The sequence below is a fragment of the Cheilinus undulatus genome, linkage group 14 (assembly GCF_018320785.1).
Source record: "Cheilinus undulatus linkage group 14, ASM1832078v1, whole genome shotgun sequence".
Lineage (NCBI taxonomy): Eukaryota > Metazoa > Chordata > Actinopteri > Labriformes > Labridae > Cheilinus > Cheilinus undulatus.
In genome coordinates, this window is record NC_054878.1 from 43,465,673 (window position 1) to 43,489,296 (window position 23,624).

Genomic DNA, 23,624 nt, shown 5'->3' on the forward strand with positions numbered 1-23,624 from the left:
AGCTTTTTCAGTCGTTTTCAGTGGTTCAGTGCTTATGCGGACATTCTCTGAAACGATCCCGTATTTACGGAAAACTTTTTAAAAATGAAACAGATATGGGGGGCGTGCTGGTAACCAGTGGTTAAGCTGCGCACCATGTACGCAGGCGACCCGGGTTCAAATCCGGCCCGTGGCACTATTTCCTGCATGTCTCTCCCCACTCTCTTCCCTGTTTCCGACTCTATCCACTGACCTCTCTCTAATAAAGGCATGAAAAAGCCCAAATAAATCTTTGAAAAAAAAGAAAAGAAACGGATATATATATATATATATATATATATATATATATACACATATATCCGTTTCAGTAACAGTGATACATGGTATTGAAAATTTGCAATCAAAATAAGCAATTATAATGGGTTTAAATGGGCAAGTTTTGTCCCCAAGGGATGTAAGTATTGTTCTTATGCACAATACCAAATAGGTCAATGTAATGATTTTGCGAAATGAGTGAAAATCCGCATCTTTGTACAGCTTCACACCAGTTGCATCAACAGAACACAAACTGATTCAAGAACTCTAAACAGAATGCAAAGATTGTGCCTAATTATATCTAAGGGTCAAAGATAGTCTAAATTTTAACACGAGTTCCAGTATAAATCAGTTTAGTTTCAGGAATACACGGTACGGCATAACCCGGTAGCTGGCATAGTGTACAGGAACATTTGTGCTGAGTCTGGAGTGGGGGTCCCAGGGTCAAGATGGAAGATGCCTCCTAAGGTGGTTGAGAACAAGCGAGCAAAGATCCTGTGGGACTTCCAGATCCAGACTAACAAGTTGGTGATGGAACACCAGCTCGAGAAATACCAATGGCTGGAGGAAGACAGAGAGAGAGATATGGGGTGTGAAGGCAGCACAGTAACCGGGGCAATGAGTGCTGTAACCCCCAAGCTGGGTCGATGGCTCCAGTAGACAGAGACCTGAGATCTCTGTCCTGAAGTACACAGGACCCTCAGGCTCCCAGGCCTCTGGTAGAGGACCCAAGCTTGAAGGAGACACAATACCACCAAGTGTTTCAGACTGCACTATAATCACATTCATGTTTTGAAAAATGAATTGATTTAACATGCTCATGTACAACACTGGCTCCCATTGGTTGTTGATGAAGTCTTTAGGAGTGAGGCCAGCTTGGCTGAGTCTGAATAAAGAAGATGGTATCCTTATCTAATGTAAGTTGACACAGAGGTCTAACAGATGAATTAATTTGTATTAGCAAGCTGTCAAAGTCTACTGAAGATTTTGGTCCTCACTCCAAAGCAGCAGTGCCTCTCCAGAGCGTTGGTGCTGTGGTTTACTTCCATGGTTTGTTGACAGTGGCGTAGATGGTGGCGTGGTCAGCAGGGGGTCCGGCAGAAGAGGAGGACACTTTCAAAGTGCTGTATGTCACTGTATCACCCTCATCTTTATCAGTTTTAACTTGTACCTGTAAAGACAGAAAGGAACACAGCACATACAGGGGGGTTACATACAAAGTCAAATTTCAGAAAAGTTGGGACATTGTGGAAATGCGAATAAATACAGAATGCAGACATTTGCAAATCCTTTTCAGTCTTTCAATGGAATACCAAAGAAAAAACAAGTGAGTTAATAAAAACATAGGTTTTTTTTGGAAATACACACATATTCAGAATCTAATGACTGCAAGAAGTTCCAAAAAAGTTGGGACAGGGTCATGTTTACCACTGTGTTTCATCATTTTTTCTTCTAACAACACTGTGAGCTTCTGGGGACTGAAGATACCAACAGCTGAAGTATTTCAATTGGATTTTTTCCCATTCTTGCTGGATGTACATCATAAGTTTCTCACCTGTGCTGGGGTGCTTTTAGCATTCTCTACACTTCTTCATGCTCCATGCATTTTCAATGGGATGCAGAGTCCACCAGTCCCGGCCCTGCCCTCTTTTACTGTGAAGCCATGCTGTTGTAACTCATTTATGAATGTGGCATGGCGTTGTCTCACTGAGCTAAGCAGGAACCTCCCTGAAAGAGACGTCGTCTGGATGGAAACACGTGCTGCTCCAAAGCCTGTATGTACCTCTCAGTGATAACGCTGCCTGCACAGATGTGTTAGTGACCAATGCCATGGTCACTGAAACACCCCCACACCATCACAGAAGCTGGCTTTTGAACTTAATGTTGATAACAATCAGGATGGTGCGTTTCCTCTTTAGCCTGGATAACTCCATGATCATTATATTCAAAAGCAATTTAAAATGTAGACTTGTCAGACCACAGTACACTTTTCCACTCTAGATCAGTCTATCTGAGATGAGTTTAAGTGCAGAGGAAGGGCCTTTAGATGTTGCTGATATAGTTTATAGTGGTGGACTATAAATAGTGGTTTGAGGGGCAAGGGTGAAAATGATTAATAGGTTGCTTGTTAATGCTGTGGGGCAATAGTTTTAGTAAAATAGAATCCTGTGTTAAGATTAAAAAATATTATTATATGATTCCACCTCTGTAATAAAGCAGACGAGGAATTCTGAGCTATCTAGCATTTATTGCTATTGCTCTACTGAAGCAGTTATCATTGGCAATGTGGCATAGAAGGTATTTGGATTACATGGCTATTGGAAGAGAATCCTATGGGGCACTTTATCAGGCACTTGCTATGTCTACTTGAAGGGATTCCTACAAGTGTTGCAGAATAAAAGGGAAACAGACAGGACACCCTGGAGAGCACTTTATCATGGTTTATTCACCATAGGGGGCTTCCAAAATAGCATTTTCATAGTGCTTTTCTGAGAGCCAGGGCATCAAGGGAGGCAGTTCTCTCCCCCAGTCAACAGTGAAGGCTTTGCCTTTGCTTAGTTGAGTCCTAACTTACATTTGTAGATGCAGCGATGCACTATGTTAACTGATAATGGCTTTCTAAAGTGCTCTGGAGTCCACATAGTAATATCCATCACAGAATGATGCTGATTTTTCATTTACCCTCACAGTCTTTCACAAAATGGACAACCTTGCACCAAAATTGATTTTGGTAGATGGATTCGAGCTTGTGTAGAACTTTTCTTGTCATCTGAGTACTTACAGCGCTTTTACACTGCAGGTCACACCTACCCAGTCATACCCTTTCACTCCATATTCACACACCAATGGCACAGGCTGCTTGGGAAGGTCTGCCATTTAAACTCCACTGACGAGGCACTGGGAGCAAAATGGGGTTAAGTGTCTTGCCCTGGGACATATCAAACATGTGACTGGAACCCACAACCTTTCAATTGTGGGACACCCAACTCTACCTGCTGAGCCGCAGTTGCCCCAAATGACCAAACCTTTCCGGAGTGCTCCTTTTATACCCAGTCATGCTCCTGTCACCTGTTATTAATTAACCTACCTAACAGTGGAATTTCCCAGGTGGTTTTTAGGAGCATTCCACAACTTAGCTGGTCTTTTCACCCCTGTACCAACTTTTTTGGAACACGCAACAGGCATGAAATTCTGAACTTGCGTATATTTCTAAAAAATCAATAAAGTTAATGAGTTTGTCTTGTCTTTATGCTGTGTTCAGTTGACAATAGGTGGAAAGGGATTTGTAAATCACTATATTCTGCTGTTATTACCATTTTACACTATGTACCAGCTCTTTTGCAATCAGGATTTTTATGGGTTGAGGTATTTTTTCAATAAAACTCAATCACAGCAGGGGCCCAGTTCTGAATTTGGGTCCAACCTGAGGTCTGAAAATGGTCAACATTTAACCCTAAACTGTCAATCTCATTTTCACCAGCAATGAATTATGGGGGAAAAAACCTTCGCACTGATGATAAAGGATTTTGAGATTTCATGGGAAAAAATCATGATTCATAAATCATGATTTTTGATGGTGAAAACACGGGATAAAAATTTCAAATCATGAGTTTTAAAGGGCAAAATATGAGATACAATTCAAAATTATTGGTTAAAAATGTCAAAAGTTGAGAAAAACATTTTGATTTTGAGTTTTACAGGTCAAAATATTACTTGAAATTTAAAACTGAGGATACCAAAAGGCCAAAATATGAGATAAAAGTCAAGGTAAGAAGATTAAAAAAAAAAAAAGGTTAAAACGTGAGAAAAAAAATTAAAATCTTGAGTTTAAAAGTCAAAATATTACTTACAATTTTAAAATGGAGATCTCAAAAGGTAAAAATAAGATGAAAATTTAAAAAATGTGAATTGAAAAGGTCAAAATATGAAATTAAATGTCAAAACCATAACTTTGCGTGATAACCCTGAGATGCAAAATCAGGAATATGAAATGAAAACAGAAATTTATTTTCCCACATTCCTGACTTCTTATCTTATTATTTTAATTTTTTCTTATTTCTATGACAGAACAAGGATATTGTTAAAAAATTTTAAACTGGAGGGAATCTGCAGACCTCAAACCAGTGGGCCAGTTATAATGAAAATATGATATGATCTGACAGGCCCGGTATAACTGTACCATAGGCCAGATTTGGCCCTGGGCCTTGAGTTTGACACCCCTGATTTAGAGCTGCACAGCTGTCTTCAGAGCTTTGGACCGTGCTGCCCTTCCTGCTGTTTGTACTGCATGTCCCACTTCCTGAGACACCCTGCCCTGAGAGAAAGCCCCTAAATCCTCAGCAGTGAACGTGTGAAACGATCTTTTGATTCTTCAGTCTGATAAAGAACCAGCAGAGGCCAGCTATCATGACAAACTCGAACCAACTCAGTGACTCACTGATGTTTTAGTCAGTGTTTGCTCAATGTCAAACCTCTCTGGCTCCACCCTCTCCTCCAAATATGGTCACTTCTGGTTTTAAAGAAGCTAACCTGCCCGACTCACTGCTTTGTTTATGAAGCTTAGACACCACACCACCCATTATTTATGCTTACCTGGGCTTTACTACTTGTCCTCTTGGTGTAGCTCACAGATGCATATGAAACTTCAGGATCCTCCTGTGGAGTGAAGACAACATCATGGGGTTTTATCAGACTCACAGGCCTCACTTCCTGCCTCATATTTCTTCTCTGATGCATCTGAACAAGCTTCCTTCCCTTTTCTTGTAAGATGAAGTTATAAAAAACAGTTTCAACTCATGCAACATTTGAGGGCAGAAACTCCAAAAATAGTAAAGCAGAAGCGTTCATGTGTGATCTCTCCATGTCTAGACTGGTTTCTGGAGTGGACTGACGGTTCAGTGTGAGGTTTGAGCTCTGCCCCTGAACACAGAATGAACACAGAATGAGTGTCACAGTTTTTAGTGTAAGAAAGGAAAGGCTGTGGCTGTGAGTGGTTAACATATGCTAAGTGAGGTCCAGGTGTTTCTCTGAGATTAGACAGATGTGGTTTTTATCACAGTCGCTGTGGGTTTAGTCAGACCAAGGCACTTTGATACCTGTGATACTTCACTCTCATCTCACAGCATTTACTCTTTCAGCTGTCTTTTCAGTAAAGAAGCAAAAAAAAAAAAAAATGCTCACACAGGAAGTTCCTGCTAAGATATTCATCTAGCAAAAACGTGAAGTTTTAGTCATCACGCTCTTCCTCTGACTTTACTTGAAGAACATGTTCGCTCAAAATGCCTCTTGTTGCAACATAAATTATTTAATGGGAGCTTGGTGTGCAGACCTTTTTGCATCTTTGTCCTTGCACATTTGGATCCAGCACCCACTTATGAACATGCATTCCTTACTATCTGAAAGCTCTGTGCAATTGATGTCACAGTGAGGAGCTCCAGATGGGGGGGAAGGAGGGATTTCTGCATAAAAAGTGCTGCCCAGATGCCAAAGTGGTGTGCAGTTTATGGCCTTACAACTATTTGAATTTTGATTTTAAAAAATTGAGCAACTTCAGAGTCCTTGAGATAGTGACACATTAAGGCAAAAAAAAAAAAAAAAGGTTTAAAAATCTCACAGAGAAATGGGTCAGTGTGCTTTCTGGCAGAACCATTTCCTGGTTAAAACCAGACTCAAAAAATGGGGAGAAACTCATTATTCCATTTTTTTTTCATTTTTGTCCAAAGATTGAAAAAAACAAACAAACAAAAAAAAGCTGTTTTTCCATTTCCTCTTGTTTTGACATGGAGGCTTTTATTTTGATATGTTCACTTTTCCCATTGGTCACATGATTTCCTTTTCTGCAAGTAATTCATTAAATGAAGAAAACAAAATAATGGAATTGAAAAAACAAAAATTGGACCCCTTTTTTAAAAAAATTTAAAAAAATGTAATTTGTTTTTTCCGTTTTTGCAACCAAAAAAAAAAAAAGAAAATCTGAAAAATAAATTAAAAAATGGAAAAATGGCTTGTTCTTTAGTTTTTTTTTCCATATTTGGTCAAAAACATAAAACAGAATAACGAGAGTTTCTCCTGATTTTTGAGTCTGGTTTCAATCAGGAAATGGATCTGCCAGAAAATACACAGACCGAAACGGCAGCAGACGTGGAATAGAAGCTTTCTTCTAAAGCCTGGGTGAGCGATGGTGTAAGATCAGTTTCCACCAGGTTATACAGTTTAAATCAGTACAGTTTGTCACAGCTTTGCATATTAAACCCTGATCTTGCTTGTGTTTTCCAAACTGATTTCTGACCAGCCTTGCTCACTGTGATGGGAAATCCTCCTCTTTTTTAAGAGATCTGGATCATCTGGCTCAGCTCAGAAGTGGGTTCTTTGCGGTCATATCATTCTAATGATGATGATGATGATAACTAAAAGTAACAAACTGAATGAAACTAAAATTGTCCTGGCTTGACACTGAATGATTTTATTTCTCAGAATAATTAGCAGTATGCATACAGGTCCATGCAGGCACCGACTGTCCTCTGCTCCCATTCATTATAATCAGTGTTCTTCACTTCCTGCCCCACATCTGAGATTTGCTCCAAATCAAGATCACATGACTGCAAACAACCTATAAAGGCAAAACTACAGATTTGACTTGTTGTTAAACTCACAGTGTTGTTGCCCGTCTTTGTTTTCTTGCCTAAGAAAGACAAAAAGTCAAGTTTAGTTTCAACAACAGGAATCCAGATTTTTAAAAACTTCTGCCGATGAGACTTTCTTACCTTTCTTCTTCTTCCACCAGATGAACAGCCCAATGATTATTAATATAAATATCACTGCACCTACAGCAGCTATGAGGTACAACCACCATCCTGGAGACAAGATAAAAACGTTGAAAACATGTCACTGTCATTTTGATATTTTTCAAGCTTTGTTGTATGAGGTACTTGGTAACAGCAGCTATATCACCAACTAGAGGTTTCAGTCTGCAATGTACCTCTAAGGACAGATCGCTGAGGGAGCTGGCAAGGAAGCTAGGCTTTAAGGTGCTTTGGACTAAGAAACATTTTATAACTTAAATTGAGGAAAACGGTTTAGAGATCTAATAAGGTCAAAGGAGGGACAGCGGATGAACTAGGAGGGTGTAGAGACGAGGATGGACCTATGGAGTATGGAGGGTAGTTGTGTCAAATTCCTGTTAGGGGCTACCCATGATGCCCTACCATCACCCCAGAACTGAAAATGTTGGGTTGACGGGGACCCATCCTGTCTGACATGGTGCTATGGTCTACCAGTCAGAGAACATGTGGCTAACATGCTGACGCTTCCATGGGAGGATTCTGTGGAGGAAGCTTGTGAAAGGAAAAAGCTTAGATATGCAGACTTAGCAACAGAGCTATTAAAATGATTAAGTATACTAATATAAAAACCCTGTCAGATTGTATAATGTTAATTCAAGCATGGACTTAAAAATATAATCCTGACTAGTTATGATAGTTTGGCTTGGTTTCACCTATCAAAGCTCTGGAGTTACTCATGGAGTATCAGGAGTAGACAGCTGAAGGAGGTGTGTGCACCTACAATACGCTCCCCAGCTGTAAACAAATGGTTCCACTTCTGTCCAAGACAAAAATCCCCTAAGATCATACATGACTGGAGTGGCCAGGCTTACGTCCAGGGTGGCCACAGTCATCCCCCAGTTCTACATATGGATGAATGTTAAATATCCTTCATGCTATGCTTATTTGAAACTGTATCTGATTTGTCAGGTTAGAATTACCGTCCATTGCAGACTTTTTTGAGTTGCTTCTTGTAATTTGGCCTTTCCTGGTTGTTGATTTTGGTGCTGTTGTTGATGTTCCTGTTGCATCCATACCTAGAAACAGTGGAAAATGAAAAAATTGTTGTAAGACAGCCTTGATACTTTTTCATTATAAAACTTTAAACCAAACACAAATGTGCACAGTGAATATACAAACTATTCAAGGTAATGTAATTATAATCTCACCTGCTTTATTGAGGGAGGGCTGAGAGTTGACTCCAAATAGATGTTTTACACTACTATAACCATCCGTCACTTCACACTTTGGTAAATGAAGCTTCCCTGCAGGAATCCGCACCGATTCCTTACACACATCAGTCTGTGATGTCTCAGTTTGTCTTTCATCGGTGCCGTCATAAATCCACCTCACTTTGTGTCGACACCAATCAATCGATGACACAGAGCAGACGAGCACCACCTCATCACCATCTTCATGTTTAGTCACTGATAAAAAACAAAAACATGTAAATATCATTCTGTTGTTTCATTGTCTAAAAGAACAGTTTGATCTGAAGATAAACAAAAACCCACATTGAATGATGGAGAGTTCCACCTGATTTTCTTGTCCTGAACTGATCAGTTGACAGTAGTAAACACCAACATCTGCCTCTGTGACCGTCTTTAGAACCAGAGAACAGTTTGCTGTGAGACTCAGTCTGCCTGAGTATTGAGGATTTGGGAGAATCCGCCCTCCTCTGACCAGATCTACTGGGTTTTGTGTATTTCTCCAGATCCAGTTAATACTACCACATCTGCTCCCATCATCCACCACGTGTCCTGAAGGTAAAGTGACGTTGACTCCATCTCTGATGACAAGGGATGAATATTCTCCAGTCCCTGCTGTTTAAAAGAGACATGAACAGAAAAGCATGAACTATAAAATGTGTTTTCTGCTCCTGTGCATCTTTACAAACCCCATACAGAATACACAGCAAAGACAAGATTTTTAATATCCAACATGGTAAACATAATTTTTGATTTAATTAACTATACACACATCCTTAAATCAAACATGTTCCAAAAGAGTTGAAAACCCAGAACATTCCACAGATAAATACGTTTTCTGGGGACAGGTGATAGTACCATAATTGGGTACAAAGGAAAGACTCCTGAAATGCTCAGTCATTCAAAATCAGTGAAGGTTCTCCACTTTGTCAAAGACTGGGTGGCCAAAAGGCTCAACAGCCAGGCTGTTGTGGCTGTGTATGGTTCTTCCACACGCTACTGAGGCCCCTGTTTGTTAAATGGATACATTTTTAAATTTCCAGTATGTCTTATTTCTTCAGACTTCAGTCATTCAATCTACCAAACAGATTCAATGGCAGATCAAGCAGTTTGGTACTGGCAGAGAAAATTTGAAACTTTTTCGAGGGTGCAACCCATATACTCAGCTCTGCTGCTCATCCCACAGATGTAGGTTCCTTACAAATGTGGCATCATAATCATAATGTTTAATGCCAAGAAGCGTTGTGACAACAAAGAAATAAACTACCAAATACAGATTTCGTTTCTTTTTGTATTGAGTTAATATCGCTGGTAGCAACTTTTTAACCTTCTCATATTTGAAAAGTCTTTGGCAAATATTAGATTTGTTTGGGAGCAAATTTAAGTTAAAACTTGTAAATCTGAACTAAAACAATTTCTTGTTTGTTCAGATCTCCTGGAGAGTCTTGTCCTGCTTCTTCTACAGTAGTAGTATTGCTACAGAATTATATTTATACCTGTCTTTCAGTTCCCAAGATTTTTTTCAGTTTTTATATGAAACATTTTTCATCATTTCATCATAAGATTTAATGAGACATAATTCTGTGCTGCCTGCATTCTTCCCTCCACGTTTTGTGAGACAGTATTTATTACAATAATTTCAAAGCTAAAATTCTGAATTTTAACAAATTACAAGAAAAAGCTATTTTTTTATTTTAAGCAGTCATAAATGTTTTTTTTTTAATGTTAACCCATTTATGTATACAACAAGAGAAGACATGCTTTTCAAGGTTAAAAATTTTTGAACCGTACATCGTAGCCTCATACTGTTTTTTCTCTGAAAGCCCTCGATTGTGCTTTTCTAATGATGCTATCCACACCACCGTAGCTCTTACAGAACGTTTTCTAGCAAGCCTGGAACTTGGCTGACTTTCTGAGGTCTTAAAAAATTAAATCTACACCAGTAACTCCAATATTAGACGTCTTATTATCTATTTATAATCCATTTACTGATTGTTCCTGCAGCTTGCAGCTAATGCTGCCCACCATTTTGCTTATTTGTTTTCCAGAATGCATTGTGACTGGGCTGTGACGACCAATGGCAGGCTGTTCCATCGTCACGTCATGCTTTGCTAAATAGCGCATGTGCAAACACTGTGAAACCGGAGGAGAGAGCCTGAATTATGGAGAGAAAAAGACACAGAGAGGCTGTGACGTGTCACCCTGTGTCTCTGCAGACAGAAACTACTTTGAATAATGACTTGGATTCCCAAAAGCCCAAGGACTTTTTTTGTTAAAATGTGAATATTTTGGAGACGTTTTGTCACAGAACGATTATAAGTCTTATTTAGGTTCCAAAGAGAAGGAAGAACAAGTTTGTACAAAAAATTAAAAAGTTTGTGCAATTAATGTCTGTGGTATGTAATACACAAGGATGGGTACCGTTTTCAGAACTTTTATAGGTACTGACAGAAGTCCACCAGTCTTACCGAGTACTGATTCACTTTAAATCAAATAGTACCATATTTTGGTACCTAAACGCATCCTCATGACTGTGAGAGAGTGGTACAGTAGGCAATTTTTCATGCTGGGCACAAACGCAGCGTTGCACACATGACAGCGTAATGACATCGGTAGCAGCTTGTTCAACCAACAAAGCAAACATGTCTGAAAGGAGGAGGTCAGAGGTACAGCTCCACCTTTTAAAATACATGCAGATTATGCTGCAACATTTGTGGCATTAAGTGCAAGACTTGCCAGGGCAATACTTCTAATCTGAGGAAGCAGCATCATGATTGATGATTCAGAACCGTGCTTGCTACTTCCTTATCTCTTGCTTGCTCTCTCTCTCCCTTTTTGGCACAGAAACCTCCCTTTAAATCAGTGATTCACAAATTTTTGTTGTCTGTCCCCTCTTTGGCAGATGTAAAAACACGTAAGTGTATGACAAACACACTGGCATTCACAACTTTTGCTCACAAATTCCTTTTTTAAGACTTTACCACAACATAACACCTAAAAATGTTGAGTCTCTGATGATGAACAGTACACTGAAAATACAAACGTAACAAGCATCTTTGAGATTTATAAGTCCTGCATAATTTCACCAACTTCTTTTTTTGGTGCTACAGATCTTCTTGAGTCTTGGATGCAGCTTTGAGTGACAACCTCAGGCCATTTTCAGTGTCCAGCTTTGATTTATTTTTGTCTTAATTGCAGCATCAGCAGAAAAAATCAACTTTCTCACACAGGTAGGATGCTGCAAAAGGAAAGCGCGTAGCCAAGGCTCTCAATGACATTGTTGAATCTGAGGTGACATCAATGAACTGCTCCTACTCTGCAGTGCTGAAGTTATCAGCTTGTGTTGGCGCTTTAGAGCATGACCATAAACCACAGGGTTGCTGTTTTACAAGCTTTTTAAGACTAAAAGTCCAGGTGAGACACAATGGTTAAAAAAATGCAGATGGCTCAGAGGGTTAAACATATGTAAACTAAGGATTTTTCGTCCCCTTCATCCATTAAAATATATTGTTTTCATTACTAGATATTTCTCACATTTATGGGGGAAAAAACTAAAATTGTTTAGGCTAATGGGTTTCCACTAACTTTTAGTAATCTCAGATCTCTAATCTGAATTTTTACTCCCCCTTCACAAGGAAGAGAAATGTTGATGCCCAGACCAAGAAGTCGTCTTTTCTTTGTGTTTCTGTCCCATATTTGGGTCTAAAATGTGTCTAAATGTGAAGGAAAGCACATTTCTGTAGGTTGTTCTTACCTGTAAGCTGAAGTATCGCTACCAGAAAGAAAATCATCTTATTCTCTCTGAAATCAGCCATCGTGTCGCTTTGTCTCCTTTTGTCTTTGCAGGGCACATAACTGACAAACGTTCCTTCCTGTAAGAACACATAAGTGTCACTTCCTCATTGTCTCTGTGTTCTCTTTTTCTTCCCTCAGGAGCTAACTGTAACGTTGATGAGATTTTTTTCTTTTTCTTAAAAAAGGAAGAAAAGTCCTTTATTCCTGAACAGACTGCAGTAGACTTTTTCCTCTTACATTGCGGTCATTCAGGAATCACTCTCTGAGGTTACCACCAGTGAAAGAGAGGACAAAAAAAGACTAAATGTGTGATTTTGGCTTTAAGGGTAAAAGTCTCAATAACTAAATCAACTGAAACCAGAACCCACTTCCATTTCCCTGTTTCAGCCATAGTTTCTGTTTTCTGTTGATTGTAAAAGTGTGGGTCTTTGTCATGAATGAACACAGAGTGAAAACATATTAACACAGGAACCAGAACTACTGTGTGGTGGTTTCACGCTCCAGTGAGGCTTAAACTCACCAGACAGTGAAGCTTTAGAGGTTTAAGAAGAGGGAGGCCTTGGGTGTATTTTTGATTTAGTTATTTTGTGGAAGCGGTATTCATAGGAAATCTTATTTCTGTCATAGTCTAGCTCAACATGTGCGGTTTGAGCTCCATGTGGCTCTTTTGTGTCTTATTCTGAAATATTATTCCCCAGAAAACCTTAAAAAAGGGAAACTTTAATCAGTTTTTTTCCTTTGTAGTAGGCTTTAATGGTCAAACTTAATTGTCAACCTTTATTTTTGTCTGTGGATTTCCATTGCCCCATTTGTATTTTTATGCCCCTTTTCTTCCATTTTTACTGCTTTTTGCCCATTTTTTCAACTTCTTTTTGCAACTTCACCCATTTTTGACACTGTAATACCACTGTTTGCAGATTTTTGACACTTTCATCCTGCTTTCTGCTATTAGCAATGTTTTGCCCCCTTTTTTTTGTCATTTCTTGGCCATTAAAGCTGCCTTTTACCATTAAATGCAGCTTTTTCCCCCATTTTGCTACTGACTTTATGCCACGTTTTTGCCACTTATTGTCCATTTTTGCCACCTGTAAATCATTTATATGTTACTTTTGACCAAGTTTTCCCATTTTATTCCTATTTTCACTTTTTTTAACCACTTTGACAATTTTTTTTCCACCTTTAACTTATTTCTATTGCCACTTTAACCCCTTGTTTGTGCCAATTTTCACCTTTTTTGCCACTTTTAACGCAATGTTGCCCATTTTTGACACTTTTATCCTGCCTTTTGCTATTAGCATTTTGCCCCTATTGGCATTTTTATTTTTTGCCACTTTTCCCATTTTGCTATTTCCAAGTCTTCAATATCTGTTTAAACATTGACATGTTTCATTAACGGCCCATTTGTACTCCCTTTACATACGAAAATATATATGTCCTTTTCAAACGATGTTACCGTCACTGCTCACATACTTGCTTTACGTTGGCATAGATGTTAACCAATGCATCCACGGGGGGGGGGGGGGGGGGGAGCCGGTAAGCTTTATCAAAACATGCAGACATACGGACGCAATGAACGCGGAGCACGGATAGAAGGCTCTGTCCATATCCGTATTTAACATTGAGCATGAATGGGCCTTAACAGATACCGCAGTGGCCATGGTGGCCATTTTGATCCTTCACCATCAGACAGGAAGTGGGTGTAACTCTCATATGAAACATCTGATTGCCTTTAAATTTCACTTATATGATCAGGGTCTGCCTCTCTACAGATTACTTTGTTAATTTCATGGTTTTGCTGTAGCGCCCCCGACTGTAACACCCCAGTAGCACCTTTAAGATAAAATGTTTGTCCTTTTTAAAATTTTACATGATAATAAATCCTTCCCTGGTCACGTCTACACACCAGCATCCACCTTTGTCACTCTGCCAGCAGCAAGGGTTTGCTTACACCCCACTGTTGTCACACACAGGCGGTTGCGGCACACTCGGACATGTGCCAGGGTGTGAGGACCCTTCAGTGCTGCTTGCAGCCCTAGTTTATTTTCTATTTGTATTAACAATATGTGTGATGACCTGTAAAATGTCACATACCATTTTTTATGCAGATGACACCATTATTTATTGCTGTTCATCACTGATTACACAGGCCTTTGAGTTTTTACAGTCTGCTTTTAATGTTGTCCAAACTTTGAATGGCAGGTAAATTCACTGGCTGACTGGTTTACAAGGCTCCTCATGGGCTTAGTTCCTCCTCATTTATGTACTCTACTTCAAAGAACTAAAAGCCACCATGCCTTCTGTTCTTGTGACTTTTGAACCCATTTCACTGGAAACTTTTCTAATGAGTAACAAACACAGTTAATTGTTGATTAGTGCCTCAAAAGACCTCTCTCTTCAGTCCAGGGCCAAACCAAAGGCTGCCACTGCTGGATGTGGTTCAAGCAAATCTATCTGTTGATGCATATGAAGAAAACCATCTGTCATGGGACTGCTTGAAAGTTCTCTCCTGTTCTCCAGCTCTGTTTCTGTGTTCGGGGGTCTGCTGGTCCTGCTGCTCTTCTGTCTCATCTCCTCCTTCAGTTTCCACCTAAAGGACGACAGGAAGGAGCCTCCAGGACCAAAACCACTTCCAATTCTTGGGAACCTGCTGCAGCTGGACCGCAAGATACCCTACAACACTTTGGTAGAGGTGAGCCAGAGCCAAGGTGTACTGTAGATTTTACACTGCAGGTCAATGATGGTTTTGTTGCTCCTGTGTGATTCAGATCTGATTTTCTGACAGCGAAAGTGACACCTAATCTTAATCTGGATCCATGATGTTGACCTAGCTGTCAGACAATGGACATATTTGAAAAAAAAAAAAAATTAGAACAAACAAAATGCTGCCTGAAGCAGGCTGTCTGTTCTTCTCCTTTCTCTGTATATATACCTGTTTATACGTTTGAGACAAATGTCCTGTTTCCCAGTTTTCCAAAGAATATGGCTCGGTATTCACGGTCTACTTGGGTCTGAAGAAAGTGGTGGTGCTGGCAGGATATAAAACAGTGAAGGAGGCACTTGTAAACCATGCTGATGAGTTTGGAGGCAGAGATCCACTACCTATCCTGAATGAAAGAAATCAGGGACACGGTAAGAAAAGACAGAAACGACTGGGCTCTGACCTGAACGCTTTATGGCACTGATCATCAACTGGCCGCCAGGGGGCCATGTTAGGCCCCCCAAAGCTTCCTGTCCAGCCACTGAAAGATCATTAAATTCAGAAAAGGAGGAAAAGAAGTTGTAGTAGTTTTAGGAGGTTCCTTTGGCTTTAAATGTCTGCAGCTGTTAAACCCGTCCCACAAACAATAATACTGAAATAGTTTTAGAATGACTAAACATTCGATCTGTTTTTACTGAAATTTAAAGTCATAATTAGTAGATGTTAAAGATAGGGTTAAGGTTGGCAGAAGTGCTGCAAAAATTAACAGATAAGGTGGTGAAAAGAGGTTAAAATGTGGCAAAAAATGGTTAAAGAGGGAAAGAGGCAAAAAGTATCATCAACTGGTTAAAAATGACAAAAATTGTTTTAAAAAGTAATGAAAATGGGTTAAAATAGGCAGAAATAGAAGAAAAGTGTCAACAATGGATAAGAGTGGCACAAAAGGGATAAAACATGCAGGAAAAGTGGTTTAAATTGGTTAAAGAATGACAAAAATTGGGTTAAAGAGGCAAAAAGTATCAAAAATGTGTTAAAAGTGGCAAAAATACAGCAAAAATAGCTCGGTAAATTAGTGAAAAGGTGTTCAAGAGTGGCACACAAGGGAAATGATTGGCAGGAGAGTTGCAAAAGGTGGTTAAAGGATAGCAAAAGTGGGTGAAAAGTGGCAAAAAATGGATAAAGGTGCAACTATTGTTGAAAAATGTAAAGAAAAAGAGGTTAAAAAGTGGCAAAACATGCAGGAAGTGGTTTAAAGGGGTTAAAGAATGGAAAAAAATGGGCTCAAGAGGCAAAAATGGGTTAAAATGAGTTAATACTAGTGCAAAATCATGATTGTGGAGGGCTCCTTCTCTGGCCTGTCTCCCTGTGGTCTGCTGCATGATAGATAACCAGGACTGACCTCACTTATAATGACTAAAAATGTCCTGCATTTTGAAAGAAGATATAAATATGTTTACCAGACCTAAATATTGATTTAATTTTTGTGTATTTGAAAGTCCGGCACCCTGAGTTTCTGTCGGGACTAAATCTGGCCCTTGTGCAAAGATACTTGATGACCCCTGCTTTATGGGGTTAGGAGCCATACATGCCCACTCCCTTCTTGGCCTCTTCCCAACTCTCTGTGACACAGTAGATTTTTCTCAGCCACTCAGTAATCAGTCAAAGTCACTGAAAGTGATGTCACACTATCTGACCAATCAGCAGTGGCAACTTTCTGTTTCCTCCAGAACTCGAACAATGCAGTTTTACATCTCATTGTCCCAAACAAACAGCCTTAAAATCAAAACTAACCCCGTAAGATTTCAGAATCCCACCAACCATAAAAAATTAACTTTAGAACGGGTTCATGACATCACTGTTATATTTGAACTTGTCTTATACTATGGTCTTGGTGAACACAAGATTCTGATTGGCTCTAGAAATTCCATTGGTGTCAGTTAACTTCTGATATACGGACACCTTTCGAACTTCTCAAGTAGTCCCGGTCAAAAAATCTTTTCACTGTTCCAAATTAATGCTCAGCAGCGTTTAGCCGTTACTTTGTTAGGAGTAACTATAGCAACCTGAGACAGTCATATTTTCGGAGCAGGGAGTACAGCGCCGCCAGCCTGAGGACCGGCATCAACCCTCACTTAACGTTGAAGAACGTTATGGGATTGGAATGGCTATTCCAGTTATTAGTCAAGCCCTCAGGCGTTGCTAGGGGAAAGAAGTTGTTGTTTTACTACAACTTTCTATTTTGATCACAAAATGTTTGAAATTATAAATAAGTCGTTTTTTAAATTATTTTCATTGGCAAGTGACCATGGTATAAGCGGGTTAATGCCCTTTGAGGTGTCCAGTTATGAGGGGATTAACTACATGTTACTTTTGAATTGAACTCATTTTATCAATATTTTATACAGTCATGGATACAACGTACCACTTTAAATCATAGTAGAATTCTCTTCGCCCCCTATCAGTGTCTCGCATCCCCCCACTGTGGGAACCACTGCTACTGCTCTAATACAGTCCAGATCAGGGGTTTTCAACCTTTTCAGCCAGCGACCCCCAAAATAAAGGTGCCAGAGACCGGGGAACCCCACTGTACCTGAAGGTGGTTGAACACGTCCATGCGCATTCAAGAATAGTCATGTGCAGACAAGGCTGTCCATAAGGGGGGATAAATGGGAGGGCTTTCTGGGGCCCGGCCAAACTGGGGGACCATGGAGGTCAGCAAAATCATGATCCATTATAAAGTTAAGATGTGATAACCAAGTTTTGTATTTAATCTGATAAAATAACCCCTCTTATAATATATATAAATATATATATATATATATATATATTTTTTTTTTTTTTTTTTTTTTTTTTTTTTTGGATAATTTGTGAAGTAAATAGCCTTCTTAAAAATGTTAATCCCTTTTGTTAAAAAAATAGAATTAAAATGGGTTAAAATGGCTAAAACAGATTAATAATGGCAAAAACTGCGGAAAAAGTGCTGAGATTGGATTTTAAAAGTGGCAGAAATGGGTTCGAAGTGGCGACAATCACATAAAAATTGAAAAAAAAATCTGTGGCAAAAATAGTGCATAAATAGTGGTGAAAGGAAGTTAAAAAATGACTGAAATGGCTTTGAAATGGCAAAAAAATGTGCAGAAATTTGGTGAAATGGAAAGGAAAATTGACATAAACTGGCAAAATTTTGTTATCAAAGAAAGAGAAACAGGCACATATTGGCAGAAATTGGTTAAACTAGCAAAAGTGGGCATTTCAGAAATGTAGGTAAAATGGGGAAAATTGGCTGTAAAAAGTGGTAAAAAGGGGTTAATAGTGGCAATAATGGGTCAACAAAGGCAACATTAGGCTTATGTGGCAAGAATTGGTTTAGAAGTGGCAAAAAGGCAGACAAAAGCGGTGGAACTGCAAAAATGAGGTAAAAGTAAGAGGAAAATTGATGAAAATGGGTTAAAATTGATGTAAAGTGGCAACAGTGTAATCTAAAAACATTCTTAGTTTGTTTTTTAGGGAATCTAGAGACCACCTCTCTGTGCGACCCCAAGGTTGAGAACCACTGGTCTAGATAATTAGACTGGACTTCAGGTTCATACTTGTGTTTATTAATATCAGAGGTACAACCTGAATTCCACTTTGTAAAATAATAATGACAACAGAATGCAACGATTGTCAAATAAATTTCATTCAGAACATGAACAACATATCAGATGTGGAAACTGAAACATTTTACCGTTTCATTTAAAATATTAGCTCATTTTGAAGTTGATGGCAGCAACACATCTCAGAAAAGTAGGGACATGTTGCTTTTGTTCTAATGTGAATAAAATGGGTTTATAAGCTTTACAAATCATTGCATTCTGCTTTTTTTTTTTCAGCAAAACCGTCCACTTTGGAGTGGTATTTGGTGCATTTCTCCCTAAGCTGGTGTTAAGTGTTTGATATCAACAGAATTATTCTGATCTCTCATTGCTGTCATGGCTGTTGCAGTAGCTTTAAGACTGATCGCTGGTGTCTTTAAAACACCAAGTTTAAGAAAGGTGAGGTTAATGAGTTTTTCACTCATTAATCTTGACAGTAAAGCAGCCTTCAGACTGAAAGAGTCCTTTAAGGACAGGTCGTATATATTTAACTAAAGGTGTCTATATATGTGACAAGTTAAAATATAACAGTCATGGACATGAACGCGTTCTAAAGTTCAGTTTTTATGGTATTCTGAAATCTAACTGGGGTAAACGATCCTATGATAATGAGCACAAGAAGACTTTTTTACCTGCAGCTGTAGCTCGTCCCAACTAATCTGACACAAAATGATGCACTAGACTTGGAAGAATGCCTGAAAGTTATTTTAAAAATCAGTTTTAGTTTTGATTATACTTTGTCTGGACATGGCTTGACCTTTGAGTCTGCATTGCTGTTTGTTGTTTTTATCTCTGTAATGCTGGAACCCTTATCTGCACATTTTTACCTTTCTAGATAATAGAGACGCTATGAATGACCTTTAACCTTGAACGTTTGGCCCTAATTTGTTTTTCTCTCTATTTAAGGTATTCTGTGGTCAAGTGGAGATTCTTGGAGAGAGATGAGGCGTTTCGCCTTGGCAAACCTGAAAGACTTTGGCATGGGTAAGAGAGCCTGTGAGGACAAGATAGCAGAGGAATGTGAGCATCTCATCGAGCTGTTTTTGAAGTTCAAAGGTGAATGTCTGTTTAACTCTCAGCATCTATTGTAGATTTAATTCAGAGGAAAGTGTCATTATTTTTTTCTCTTGTTGCAGGTGAAGCTTTTGATACGTCTAAGCCCATGTACCGTCCTATCGCTAACATTATCTGCTCCATGGTTTATGGCAGCAGGTTTGAATATGACAGTCCCGAGTTTAAATCCCTGTTAAATCGCATACACAGACTGGGCCCGATCATGGGCTCCCCTTTGATGAAGGTACAGCTTCACATGTTGTTTTCTAGCACAGCTTTTACAGGATTAAGAGAAAATTGATTTTTAAATAAAAATGATACATTTCTATCTCTTGCAGGTGTATAACATCTTTCCATGGCTCTTCAGATGGATTTCTGACAGGAAGGAGTTTCACAGTTTGGGCGATGCCACCAGGAAACAGAACATAAAGCTGTTCAGTCATTTAAAAGAGACCCTCAGTCCAGAGAGGTGCAGAGGTTTGGTGGACGCCTTTCTGGTCCGACAACAAAATCTGGAGGTTAGAGAATTCCACTTTTCATATCATGAGTATTTGGAAACAACTGTCTTGTTAGAATTTGATTTTCTTCTACATGACGAGGCCTACCCGTAGAATAGAACGGGCCTTCCCCAGCTGTGATTGGTTGGTGATATCAGTGCATGAGTATTTCATCAGAGGCATAGGAGCTAGCATCCTGGCTAAAAGTTACAGGACGTTCACAGTAATGCAGGTGTAACTGAAGATAATATTGAGTTTTGATGCATTTTGTGTGCAAAACTTAGTGCTACTCTTAAGTGGTTCTGTCTAGTGTTAAGGATTACCTCTCATTAGTCTTTACCTGCAGGAATCTGGGATTACCAGCAGTCACTTCCATGATGAAAACCTGTTAATGACGGTTTCCAATCTATTTTCTGCGGGGACTGATACAACTGCAATAACACTGAGATGGGCTCTTCTGTTCATGGCGAGGTATCCAGAAATACAGGGTAAGAAGTTTAAGATATCCAGAACAACACAGATGTGCAGAATATTCCATCAGTATGACGGCAAGCTTTCCCTCCCAGACCAGGTCCAAGAGGAGCTGGGTAAAGTTATTGGAAGTCAACAGGTGCAGCTTGAAGACAGGAAGAATCTTCCTTTCACCAACGCGGTCATCCATGAGACTCAGAGAGTGGCTAACATTGCCCCCATAGCTATTCCTCATAAAACACTCCAGGATGTCACCTTCCAGGGCCACTTCATTAAGAAGGTCTGACTTAGAGTATCTAATCTAGTGCTTGTTTGTGTAATAGTTCTTGTATTTGTGTATTATTAGTCATTTCATGGATGTTCTGCAGGAAGAACTTTTCATTTCCTCCTGTCCTCAGGGAACCACGGTGTACCCTCTGTTGTCATCAGTCCTGTTTGATGAGAGCGAGTGGGCAACGCCTCACACCTTTAACCCCGCCCATTTCCTGGACAAAGACGGAAAGTTTGTCAAGCAAGATGCCTTCATGCCTTTTTCTGCAGGTTTGTTAGCACTAGCATCACTTTCCCACTTTATTAAAGTTCATTACCATCAAACTAACTGAGACCTTTGTTGTTTTTCACAGGTCGCAGAGTTTGCCTCGGAGAGAGTCTGGCCAGGATGGAGCTCTTCATCTTCTTCGCTACACTCCTCCAACACTTCCGTTTCACCCCTCCTCCTGGAGTCTCAGAGGATGAGATGGACGTGAATCCACAACTGCTTCTTTTCCTCGAGCCACCGACTCATAAACTGTGCGCTGTGCCTCGGATGTGAGGGCATGAGGGATTGAAAATATTATAATCCTAAGTAAGGCCGTGATCAACAGAAGGAGAACTTAGTTGACTGTAATTACAACCACTCAGAACCAATCAAGTGGCTGTTTGAAAAAAAAAAACAGAATATATGATAGGGAAACGTTGACCATTTGTAAAATCATGCTTCTTTATACACTCACTAATTACTGCATCAATGTGACATGGCTCAGAGGCGATCAGTCCATGGCACTGCTGGGATGTTATGAAACCCAGGTCACTATGATAGCAGCCTTCAGCTCATCAGGATTGTTGAGTCTGGTGTCTCTTATCTTTCCCAGAGATTCTTTATGGGGTCAGGTCAGAATCAAACAGGAACACCACAGTCAGTAAACCAGTTTCTGGTAGTTCTGGCATCACTGTGAGGGGGTGAAAAGGCACTCAAAATCTCATTTGAGCTTCTCAGCAGATGGAAGCATGAAGATCTCTAAAATCTCCTGGTAGACAGCTGACAGGGTTGACTCTGGACTTGATAAAGACCAGTAGACCACCAGCAGCAGATGACATGGCACCTCAAACCATTACTGACTGTAATCTAAGACTGGAAACACTTGACTTTAAGCTCTGAAGGATTCTGGGATCTCAGATCCCCCTCAAGACTCTGGGATCTTGATTTACAAATAAAATGTTAAATCGACTCTCATCTGTAAACAGGACTTTGGACCAACAGTCCAGTTCTTGTTCATCTTAGCCCATGTGAGTGTGATAATGCTGTCTGGGTCAGGATTGGCTCCACACAGAAACATCACACTTGTATTAACTTGGGTTTCTTTTTTCAGACAACCTATTGTAGATGTTTTTACCTTGACATGTTTCGGCTGTCATCTGCAGTCTTCCCCATGATTGTGGTTGTGTGAACTGAGCCAGAGTGAGAGAAATAACTGACATAAAATTTGACTTTTCAACAATATTCTAATATTTTGAGATTGTGGATTTTAGATTTTCACTAGCTGTAAGCTGTAATCATCAAGATTACAACAAAAAAAAGCCTTGTAATATTCATGTTGTATGAGATAAATCTAGAACATATAAATGTTTAACTTTTTTAACTGTAGAACTGTAACAAATATATTTAGAATTGTATTCTAATCTTTTGAGAAGCACCTGTAAGTATAAAAACAAATGTAAAAATGCCAGAGTGAGCAAAACTGCTAATCTACATGCTTAGAGCTTCTGCAGGTAACACATAAAAAGACAATTCAAAACTCACAATGTGGAAAAACGTAACACGATAAATGTAAACTTAGTTGAATAAAGTGCATAGTTTCATTATCTTTGCCCATTTTTGCAATTTTACACAAATTTTTTGCCTTCCTTAATTCCTTTGCATCATTTCCACCCATTTTTGTTCTTTATTGCCTATTTGTAACCCATTTTGCCATTTTTTTTCAATTGTTGCATCATTTAACCCAATTTGCTACCTTTTGGCCATTTATTTATTTATTTTTTTACCATTTTCGACTCGTTTTCACCTCTTTATCCACCAAATTCTTGCAACTAATTTTTTGCCACTTTTAATGCGTTTTCCCACATTCTGCCCATTGTCACAAATTTTCTAAATTTTGGCCCCTTTTCAAAATTTTGCTTCCAACCCTTTTTCCAATTTTATCCCATTTTTGCCACTTTTTCTTTGATTTATTGTCAATTTTAATTCATTTCTACAACTTTAACCCATTTTTGCCACAATTTTACTAATTTTTCAACCCTGTTCATGACTTTATCCAGCCATTTTTGCATCTATTTTGCCACTTTTTAACAGCTTTTCACAATTTTTTGACAAATTTTTGCCTTTTTTGTGTTGTCACAACTCATTTTTGCCACTTTTTAGCTTTTTAAAAATCAATTTATACCACTTTAACCCATTTTGCCAACTTTCACCCCTTTTCACTACTTGATTTAGCCATTTGGCTCCCATTTTTACCACGTTCTGCCTTTTTCAGCAATTTTAAACCTTTTTTGTCACCTTTTAACCCTTTCACAAATTTTCCAGCCATTTTTTGCCCTTGTTTTTCGAGTAAATAAAAAAAGCAGCGCTATTCTTTAGTTGATCTGCCCTTTAACCCTTGGAGGTCCACGGCTAATTTGCCATTTTGTTAATAATTTTCTTTTTGCAGTCTGAACCACTCAGAAAATGTCTACCATGCTCATGTTTGGTATCTTTTTGTTCTGCACTACTTCATCTTTATGAAATGAAAACTATTTTTCTAACCATTTCTGCCTTTTTTGTATTTTTCTAACTCATTTTTGCCACTTTTGGCATTTTTCAATATCAATCAATACCCTCTTAACCCATTTTGCCCCCT

General features: G+C 39.1%; 2 protein-coding genes across 4 annotated transcripts; one reads left to right on the forward strand and one right to left on the reverse strand.

The window, feature by feature from the left end:
• Positions 1 to 367: 367 nt before the first annotated feature.
• LOC121521409 lies at positions 368 to 12,161 on the reverse strand. Of its 3 annotated transcripts, XM_041805373.1 has the most exons (9): positions 12,078 to 12,160; positions 8,630 to 8,938; positions 8,285 to 8,542; positions 8,057 to 8,152; positions 7,059 to 7,148; positions 6,948 to 6,976; positions 4,888 to 4,950; positions 1,293 to 1,465; positions 368 to 855 (listed from the first exon to the last, which is right to left on the reverse strand). In XM_041805373.1, exons 1-8 carry the CDS (start codon positions 12,136 to 12,138, stop codon positions 1,334 to 1,336), a joined length of 1,038 nt encoding a protein of 345 aa, XP_041661307.1. In that variant the 5' UTR covers positions 12,139 to 12,160; the 3' UTR covers positions 368 to 855; positions 1,293 to 1,333. The 3 variants fall into 3 exon arrangements, with proteins under 3 accessions (XP_041661307.1, XP_041661308.1, XP_041661306.1); XM_041805374.1 differs by having other exon boundaries at positions 368 to 1,465; positions 8,630 to 8,935; positions 12,078 to 12,161; XM_041805372.1 differs by having other exon boundaries at positions 368 to 1,465.
• Positions 12,162 to 14,600: 2,439 nt separating this feature from the next.
• On the forward strand, positions 14,601 to 21,283 carry LOC121521408 (cytochrome P450 2K1-like). The gene is made up of 9 exons (XM_041805371.1): positions 14,601 to 14,807; positions 15,085 to 15,247; positions 19,358 to 19,507; positions 19,588 to 19,748; positions 19,843 to 20,022; positions 20,348 to 20,489; positions 20,568 to 20,752; positions 20,871 to 21,012; positions 21,096 to 21,283. Exons 1-9 carry the CDS (start codon positions 14,601 to 14,603, stop codon positions 21,281 to 21,283), a joined length of 1,518 nt encoding a protein of 505 aa, XP_041661305.1.
• The last annotated feature ends 2,341 nt before the right edge of the window (positions 21,284 to 23,624 follow it).

Bases quoted from the DNA above. Each gene is read 5' to 3' on its own strand.
- LOC121521409 (XM_041805373.1), bottom strand. From the start codon at position 12,138: ATGGCTGATTTCAGAGAGAATAAGATGATTTTCTTTCTGGTAGCGATA. The intron at 8,939-12,077 runs GTAAGAACAACC...TCTTTTAAACAG, and splicing joins AGCGATACTTCAGCTTACAG to CAGGGACTGGAGAATATTCA. The intron at 7,149-8,056 runs GTAATTCTAACC...TCTTGTCTCCAG, and splicing joins AAAAAAGTCTGCAATGGACG to GATGGTGGTTGTACCTCATA.
- LOC121521408 (XM_041805371.1), top strand. From the start codon at position 14,601: ATGGGACTGCTTGAAAGTTCTCTCCTGTTCTCCAGCTCTGTTTCTGTG. The intron at 19,508-19,587 runs GTGAATGTCTGT...CTCTTGTTGCAG, and splicing joins GCTGTTTTTGAAGTTCAAAG to GTGAAGCTTTTGATACGTCT. The intron at 20,490-20,567 runs GTAAGAAGTTTA...TTTCCCTCCCAG, and splicing joins GAGGTATCCAGAAATACAGG to ACCAGGTCCAAGAGGAGCTG.